Here is a 9,197-nt window from a genome sequence, read left to right as displayed (position 1 = left end):
CAACTCTTACGCTATCTACTTGCACTCTTTTGTCATCTTATTTTGCATGAAAATTTTTAATGTAATCTACTCAATGAAAGACACTTTAATTTTTTATTTTTTTTTGGAAATTTCATTTTTGGATAATATCAACGCATGAATTAAGTTTAGAAAACAAAAAGATAGTCTATTTTTTCTATAAGGTTGAGTACAAAAATATATTCACACTAAAACCCTCAGATGCCAATGCCAAATTTAAAGTCAACATAGTATTACTTCGAAAGAAGACAAATAAACAGGGGTAAACAACATTTCATTCCTGCAATTTTTTTTGACAGATTTTTTTCACTGTAATCAAAGAATGGTATGCTTTGAACAATGTAAACAACATTCCATAAAAAAAATAAATTAAAATTTACTTTAAATAATTTTAGGTTATGTATGGTTCCATGTTTTATGTTTAATCTTCTCATGGAAATTAATTGTCTCTGTTGTCCTTTATACATATAAATAAGTCAAATAATACGAATTATTAATATTTTGAATTTCTTGTATTGCCTGAATAATTAAAATTTTTTGGAAGATGATGGTGTTTGTGAAGTTTTACAAGGTAAAAGTGTTGACCAGGCACACACTAGCACTGTTACCAACCATAACTACCAATGACCATGGCCGAGGATTAATAATAATTAAGGTTAAAAAAAACAAACACAAGAGAGTGAGTGGGTCCCGCGACAGACAAGACTCTCTTCCTTCCATCCTCAACACCAACTGTCTCTTTATCCATCCATGTCTATAACACCATCACCCTTTCCCGCTTTCCACGAACCTTCTTTTTCTTCTTCTTCTTCATTTCTCTCTCTCTCTCTCTCACAGTTACAATCTCTTCTTTCTAATCCTCCTCACAATCAATCTCTTGTTCACTGCAACTACTTCCAACGCTCGTCATTTCGTTACTCTCCTTTCGGTACTCCTCTTCTCTCTCTCAATCACTTTCTATAAGTTTTTTTTTTTTTTTTCAATCATCTCTGACTTTCTTCTTGCTTGCCAACTACTCCTAATTATTTATTTCTCTTTCTCCTGTTTCAACTCGGCTGCGAATTTCACAATTCACTTAATTAGGTTATCTAATTTGTACAAGGATATGGATACTAATCCGCTTTTGCGGAATCATTGTTGTTAATTGAGTACCTGGAATTTTGTCCTTATTAATGAATGATATGCTGTTTTTTCTACTCCTGAACATTCGGTAACTGTCTATCTCATTATGTGTACTGGTGTGTTTGTATGTGCTGCTAAACTTGAGGGAAACTGTAGTTCTGACTTTCCTGCTGCTTTATTTGGTTGTTTGAGTTTGTTGTCTCCCTGAATACATGAATTTATTATGGTTTTGACTATTTTTGTTTTCTTCGGATCAATCTATGGCAAGGTGATTGGGCGGCTATTTTACCCTGTTGATGTTGTTATCGATGGGTTGGTTTTTTGTTTTGGTTGACAATTGGAGTATCTACTTAGGATGTCGTTCTTGTTTTTCAATATTTCAGGAGTAGGCTGTGAGATTTTGAGGTGTATGAAGGAGCTATTCACTGTCCTGTGACACTTGCGCGCCACTTATTTGTTGAATTTCACCTTGTTCTTGAACTAGGCTACAGTCATGAATTTTCAGCAAGAAAAATTTGTTAGGTTAGTTTAATGGTGCATACCGTTATTTATCCTCTGTTGTGGTGTTTGTGGTATTTCGGAAGCGTTGTAGTTGTCATTGGATTCAATGTAGGTGTTTCATGCTTGGTTGGGAGTAAGGCTTCTCTCTTCTTGTTCTCATCTTTTGGAAACACATTTTCAGTCACCACTCTTCAATATCAATATACTTAAAAACTTCAAATTCTTATCCTCTTTCAGAACTTTTGTTCCTAATAATCACTTTTGTGTCTGTGTTCATTTCATGGTGTTATTGCCACTGCTTTGGATATGTTGTTTATCGGATGGTTAGTCATGAACCGAGTTTTATTGTTTCCATGATGTTTAGATTTCGTGATTGGAATTCAGACAAGGGTTCTGAGAGCAGCTCTCCTGCAATTCATATAGAACGCCCAGGGGGAATCAAGAATACACTAAATTCAGTTTCTGAGAAGTTTCAAAGGGGTTTGGAATCCAGTTCAGAGGGGATGAAGAGATTTAGAAAATCATTCAAATCTCTTCCCTATAACAGAGTTCTCTCTGGAAGTTTTAGTTCTACAAAGAAAATTCTTGATCCCCAGGGTCCTTTCCTTCAAAAGTGGAATAAGATATTTGTATTATCATGTCTTATTGCTGTGTCACTTGATCCTTTGTTCTTCTATGTTCCTGTGATCGATGATAACAATAAATGTCTTTCTCTGGACCGAAAAATGGAAATTACAGCAACTGTTTTAAGATCTTTCTCCGATATTTTTTATATAATCCATATAATTTTCCAATTTCGTACTGGATTCATTGCTCCCTCTTCTCGAGTATTTGGAAGAGGTGTTTTGGTTGAAGATGCTTGGGTAATAGCAATGCGGTATCTATCATCATACTTCTTAATTGACATTCTTGCAGTTCTTCCCCTCCCGCAGGTAAGGATACTCTTTCCACTTTGTATTTTTTGACTTTCATCTTTTTTACATCCAACATCCAGTAACTGTTGAAGAACTATGGGTTGACAAGTTCGTGTATGAACATGAAGCAACTTTTGTTTTCACGTTCTTTCTCTCTAGGAAGTTGACTTGATTTGCAGTCATTAATGTATCAAATGATTACATTTATAAGGTACAACGCAAAACATGTGGACTCACTCAGAAGATATATTGTAATTAGTGATTAAGTCAATCCCTGCAAGATTGTGGGTTTGAATTAGAAAAAAAAAGAAAAACTATTTCATTGAGTTGATTCAATGTTTTTGGACTCAAAACTTGCTCTTATATTGCTAGGTGGCAATTCTAATTATCATTCCCAAGTTGAGGGGCTCTGAATCACTGAATACAAAGACCCTGCTGAAATTTATTGTCTTCTTCCAATATATCCCACGATTTTTGCGATTAATTCCATTATATAAAGAAGTTACTAGGACCTCTGGCATCCTCACTGAAACAGCTTGGGCTGGAGCTGCGTTCAATCTCTTTCTATACATGCTAGCAAGTCATGTACGTCTATGCTCAGTTGTTTTTTTGCTTTTTCTTGTATATATTACTGACAATATTTTTTTGTTATATTGCTTTGCACTAAATTTATTATTTATGTTATTTTATGTATTCTGTTTGAGATCATTGGTCATTTTTTCTAAGCCTGAATCTGTTTTTAGTGTTTCTGTTTGACTGTATCGTGGATTTATTTTGCTCAATCACTAGATCAAACAAGTAAAGTTTGATAGGCACAAATATTTTGTGATCTCTTGTTAATGTGGTTCGAGCTTATGTTCTGCAATCATGTGTTTCCATATTTTGTAAGGATTGTAATCTAATGTCTAGTGAAGTATGGATTTCTAATGTCTAGTGAAGTATGGATTAGTGTTTTATGTTTTGTAACAAATTTAAAACATCATGTTATGGCTATAATCTACGGCCTCACTTTGTTTCCATGGATAATTTTTTCTCCTTCCATTCTGTGCTTCTTCCATCTCCTTCAGTGGTTTCTGCCATCTGCTGAGGTGGTTCTTCATAGTGTCAGAGTGGGATCATGGACCCCTAAACCTTTTAATCTATGTATATGCATGCATACATGCATATGTATACGTATACTTGTGTTTGTGTGATATACTTATGTTCATGTAGTGTATATAGATTAAAAACGATCTATATTTAGTTGGCACTTATATCATTTCTTATTTATATTTTCAAATATTCTTTTATGTTGTTGTTATTCAATTATAAATTATTTTATGCCATTGAAAGTAGAACAGCAATTTAATTGAAGGTAATATTTAGTTATTTTCATTATTATTGGTGTAGTCATTTTTATGTTGATATTATACTTTTAATTTTTCTATTTTTATAACATAAGCCCTCATGGTTGATTTTAAGCATTAAAAAACCATATATGAACTACTTCATTTATCAGTTGTCCTTTCATATTATAAAACTTTTTTTTTTTTTTGCATTCTTCAAACTCATTTTTCTGTGACTTTTATATCGTTATTCTGTATAGGCTAACTTATATCATGTGATTTGGACCTAGGGATATTCCTTGGGTACAGATTTTTCGTGAATATTTTTCTGAGAGTTTTGTTCTTTTCTTGTGATACTTTGTAGATTTTACTATGATTTTGACAAAAATATGATTATTTCCTTAAATTTATTGAAAAATTCGTAGATTTTTGCTTATGTGAATTCTTGTGCAGACTTTCTTATATATAAATTAACTTAATTCTTACAACTTTTTTACAAAAAAATGTATGCATAAATTCTTCAACCATAAGAGGAAAATAATTAAAAAAGAAGTTAATATTTAAATAGTATTATTAAATCCTTAAAATCATCAATAAGAGATGATATTTTCAAAACCATTAGATTTAATTTATACATTATGATAAACATTTTGGCCTTTCTCTCGCTCCACCGTTTGTTGTCATCATCCACTGCTGTCTGGATGTCAATCAACACTGTTTCACCACCAGCTTCCTATTTTCATGGCTGTTTTACTTTCTTGTTCTTTTACTATCAAATGGCTCTTTTTTCTCGTTTTAACTAGTGGTTTACGAGGATATTTATGTTGATGGTCATCCCAGCCATTCTACGAAGTTGTCTTTGCACCAACACTATCTATGTAGTGTATCCAGCATCCTTTAGTTGCCTTTCCATTCCTCTTACTAGGACTGCATATTATATTTTTACGTTTAAAAAGGTTAAGTTTAGTAATCTGTAATTTAGAGGTAATTGGTGTGATATAGTATTCGTTGGTATGAGTAAGGATTAGTATTTTATGTTTTGTAACGCATCATTTGATATAATTTTCATCTTAATATCAATATCAGACTATTTAGTCTCTATTATCTCATTTTCTTCCCTCTATACCCATACCCGTATAATTTCAATACCTTTATTGGACACTCTCATACTAGTTTTTTTTATTTATGGCAATACTGCATAATTTTTCTGTGTCCTTGTATTGATACTGCGCCTTGTGTCCATGGTTTTTAGGTTTGCATGTTGTTTCAAACTGGCAGGTCCTTACCTTTTTATTTTGGTTCCCAATGTGGCATATTAAGATTTCTTATCATTGTTGCACTTATATTTGTGAAAATGATCTTACTAATAATGAAAACTAATGATATCATCTGCCTCTCTGTAGGTTATTGGTGCCTTTTGGTACTTGTTTTCTATAGAAAGAGAAACCACATGCTGGCAAGATGCGTGTCGAGGAAATAGCACATGTAACACAGAAGCTATGTATTGTGATAATCATCAAGTTTTGGGCACAATTTCAGTATTCCTGAATGCTTCTTGCCCAATACAGGACCAAAATACAGCACTCTTTAATTTTGGAATATTTCTTGATGCCCTTCAATCTGGAGTTGTGGAGTCAAGAGATTTCCCACAGAAGTTCTTTTATTGTTTTTGGTGGGGCCTGCGAAATTTGAGGTGTGCTTTATTGATTATCTTTTATTTGATGCTATTTATTTTAAGATTATGCAGTAGTCGTGCATCGCAACATGTTCATGATTTACTTGAAACAAAATTTAAGTTGATAGTGTTATGCTATGAACCTGTAGCTGTGTTTGGACTCTATATGTCTGCATGCTCATAGTGTATAATTGTTTCTTATAGTTCTGTTTGCTGGCATCCCTTGGATCAAAGTATTCTTCTACCTTTCAGTGTGTATATACTCACTAAATGAATCTTTTCCCAGGGGTTTTGTGTGTTAAAACGTGATTTTGGGGGTTTGTGTTGGGGCACGAAATGATTGTGGATAAAGTGGAAGTATCAGTGTTATCTGATTCATCTTCTATTGTTCTGGTTATTAAAATGCCATTAGTTTTAAATGACAAAAATTGTATAATCTTTAATCACGTAAATGTTGGAAGACTTCTGATTTGGAGTTAGAAGTGGAAATAGTTTATCTTCAGTTTTAAATTTGTTTAATAACAGGATTGTGAGATGAGGGAATGTTAGAGTTGTCAGTCAATTATCAATTTCAAAGATACATGTAAATATGTTTTGAATTTTTATTTTTTTATATTTTTACTATGCTATTTGACATTCTGCTTATATTCCATCGTTTATTGCAGTTCTCTTGGTCAGAACCTTGCAACAAGTACCTATGTTTGGGAAATATGCTTTGCAATTTTCATTTCAATTGCTGGTTTGGTATTATTTGCATTCCTCATTGGAAATATGCAGGTTGGTGTCAAATATTCCTTTCTTAATCAAGCGATACTGGCTAGCAGCACTATTTGTTGATTTTGGAATAAAATGCATATTCTACTCCTGTGATCTGTCTCCCTCCACTTCTTTACCATAACAGTTTTTTGGTGCTTTAAATTCTTTTATTGTTAGTTAATTAAGATTTCCTCTTTGGGACCTCATGAAGCAGGACATCATATATCAGTTTTTGCTATTATAATTAGAGCACTTCTGTTAATGTGCCGTATTAACTTCTGATGTATTTTTTGGGGGAGCATCAGCTCTTGTGGAATTCTAATTTCAGTTGGTCGTGAGAAAATATTCTTCCCAAAGGAACAAAGTCTTAATCTTATCTTTCAGTGGCTTTTAAGGAAACACATTGCATTTACAATTTTCAGTTTCTCAAGTGTTGTTAATTACCTTATGCCTACGAATGTTGCCTGAAATAGGGTGAAGATTAAGTTATTATAGTACTCTCTCTAGGTAGGCAAGGTAGGCATGGAAAAAAGTAACTGTTTCTAATTCTCTTTCTCTTCCAGAATTATGTAACAAAGTTTTCTCATCCTATTTAGATGTATCCTAAAGTTCTGCTCCTTGTTGTTTTTTCATCTCTGTTCTGGTTTGAAACTAGTTTCACACCTGGGCCAAATTTCTTCTACATTGGACTCAATTTTATATTTTTTGGAACAGACATATTTGCAGTCAACGACTACCAGATTGGAGGAAATGAGGGTGAAAAGGAGGGATGCTGAACAGTGGATGTCTCATCGATTACTCCCTGACAGCCTGAGAGAAAGAATCAGACGACATGAGCAGTACAAATGGCAAGAAACCAGAGGTGTTGATGAAGACAACTTGATCCGAGATCTTCCAAAGGATTTGAGAAGGGATATTAAGCGTCATCTTTGCTTGGCTTTGCTGATGAGGGTAAGTCTCTCCATATCTTGGTTTTCTTTTCATATCATGTTACTAGTGTTCTTTTACAGTGACTGTGATATTTGCTTTTTTATTGAAAATGAAAAGTTACTTGGTCTATTTTAGTACATCTGCTGTTGCTTTTGGTTAGTGATTACGTAATAGAATATCCAAAGATAGGAAGATATGGTATTCTTACAAATAAATATAACAGAAATACTGGTTTGATAAAATTCTGAAGTTTCTGAACTTTGTTTCTAGGTAAATTAAATGAATAACATCCTGGTGCTTTACTATATATCTATATACAAATTGTTCCTCTGTTCCTGGTATTTTCTTTGAATGTGTTGTATGTACGTCTAAACTCTGTAAAGGAGTGTTGTGCACGTTTTCATTTGTAATTTTGAAGCACTGCGGTTTTCTATGGTTAAGGATGAAAAAGGATGAACATAGGTGTGCTAAAACTATTTAGGTGTACTGGAGAAGGATCCATAATCCATTGGTAATTCAAAACATTTAGGTATATCAAGATGGGGACAGATTCAATGACTTCCCGGGAAAAAGTCACTGAATCCGTTCATCAAGAGGGGTTTAGGCGATCAGATGGATTTTTAAGACAATCCTTGAGAAGTAAACCAACATCATTTCATTTGTTATTGGAAGCTTTGAAGGTGTAGTTGGTTTTCCATGTAATATTTTTTAGCAACAACTAAATCTTTCTCTTGCATGAACTGAAGGTGCCAATGTTTGAGAAAATGGATGAGCAACTTCTGGATGCAATGTGTGACAGACTCCAGCCAGTGCTATACACAGAAGAAAGCTGCATTGTCCGGGAAGGAGACCCTGTTGATGAGATGCTGTTCATAATGCGCGGCAAGCTATTGACTGTGACCACTAATGGTGGAAGAACAGGCTTCTTTAACTCTGAATACCTCAAGGCTGGTGACTTTTGTGGAGAGGAACTTCTGACATGGGCTTTAGATCCTCACTCCTCATCCAACCTTCCCATATCAACTAGGACTGTCCAAACTCTTTCAGAAGTAGAAGCATTTGCTCTAAAAGCCGATGACTTGAAGTTTGTTGCTTCACAGTTCCGGCGCCTCCATAGTAAGCAACTTCGTCACACTTTCAGGTTTTATTCACAACAATGGCGTACATGGGCTGCATGTTTCATACAAGCAGCGTGGAGGCGTTATAGTAAAAAGAAGCTGGAAGAGTCTCTGAGAGAAGAAGAGAATCGGTTGCAAGATGCATTGGCCAAAGCTGGTGGTAGCTCACCTAGTTTAGGTGCCACAATATATGCTTCAAGGTTTGCAGCTAATGCACTCAGACTTTTACGTAGAAATAGCACAAGAAAGACCAGGGTGCCTGAAAGAATATCACCCATGTTGCTGCAGAAGCCTGCTGAACCTGATTTTACTTCTGAAGAACGATAGTTGTGGATGCCTGGTTCTGCAAGACAAGAAAAGGATGAAAGTGAAGGAAAAATTAACATGAAGATGACCTTTTTGACAGAGGGCCAAAATGACATTTCGTTTATTTGTTTTATTTGTAAGTTAGTGTAACATATAATGTCTATAAAATATAAACTATGAAGTTGTATATATACATACATATATATAATTATACGATTGTTGCAGAAGTCTTTTCATTCGTGAATGAAGCACAAAATGAACTATTTTTTCACATCTGATTTCTTTATTTCTGCGCTTGCTGGGTGATGGGAGGTGTCTGATGTTTCAAACATGAAACGGGAAAATCTTCCATACAATTTATTTTAAAGTTGTCTCTACTGGATTACTTGCCTTTGGAGAAGTTTAATATTATTTTAAAAAATTGTTGGTGATGCATGACATGTTCTACTCGTTTTTTTTTTCCGAAGCGAAGTAAATAAATGACAAATGGAAGAAGATTAATTGAATGTGGCTAAGAAGAATGACCTCTCTG

At 34.1% G+C, this 9,197-nt stretch overlaps 1 protein-coding gene across 3 annotated transcripts; it reads left to right on the top strand.

The window, feature by feature from the left end:
• The first annotated feature begins 734 nt into the window (after positions 1–734).
• CNGC1 (cyclic nucleotide gated channel 1) lies at positions 735–8,892 on the top strand. 3 transcript variants are annotated; one of them, XM_028047144.2, is made up of 8 exons: positions 751–946; positions 1,524–1,662; positions 2,006–2,573; positions 2,928–3,140; positions 5,284–5,573; positions 6,221–6,332; positions 7,026–7,262; positions 7,988–8,892. In XM_028047144.2, the coding sequence occupies exons 2-8, from the start codon at positions 1,634–1,636 to the stop codon at positions 8,684–8,686; spliced, it is 2,148 nt and encodes a 715-aa protein (XP_027902945.1). In that variant the 5' UTR covers positions 751–946; positions 1,524–1,633; the 3' UTR covers positions 8,687–8,892. The 3 variants fall into 3 exon arrangements, with proteins under 3 accessions (XP_027902946.1, XP_027902945.1, XP_085522579.1); XM_028047145.2 differs by lacking the exon at positions 1,524–1,662 and having other exon boundaries at positions 735–946; XM_085666453.1 differs by lacking the exon at positions 751–946 and having other exon boundaries at positions 1,524–2,573.
• Positions 8,893–9,197: the final 305 nt, after the last annotated feature.

The sequence above is a fragment of the Vigna unguiculata genome, chromosome 9, assembly GCF_037176805.1.
Source record: "Vigna unguiculata cultivar grain cowpea cultivar isolate G323 ecotype 2 chromosome 9, ASM3717680v1, whole genome shotgun sequence".
Classification (NCBI taxonomy): domain Eukaryota; kingdom Viridiplantae; phylum Streptophyta; class Magnoliopsida; order Fabales; family Fabaceae; genus Vigna; species Vigna unguiculata.
The sequence above is the reverse complement of the archived record's forward strand: the minus strand, read 5'-3'. Positions and strand labels throughout refer to the sequence as shown.

Coding starts and splice junctions, on each gene's coding strand:
- CNGC1 (XM_085666453.1), top strand. CDS start 1,962: ATGGTTAGTCATGAACCGAGTTTTATTGTTTCCATGATGTTTAGATTT. Junction 6,333..7,025: donor TCCTCATTGGAAATATGCAG/GTTGGTGTCAAA, acceptor TTTTTGGAACAG/ACATATTTGCAGTCAACGAC. Junction 7,263..7,987: donor GCTTGGCTTTGCTGATGAGG/GTAAGTCTCTCC, acceptor CATGAACTGAAG/GTGCCAATGTTTGAGAAAAT.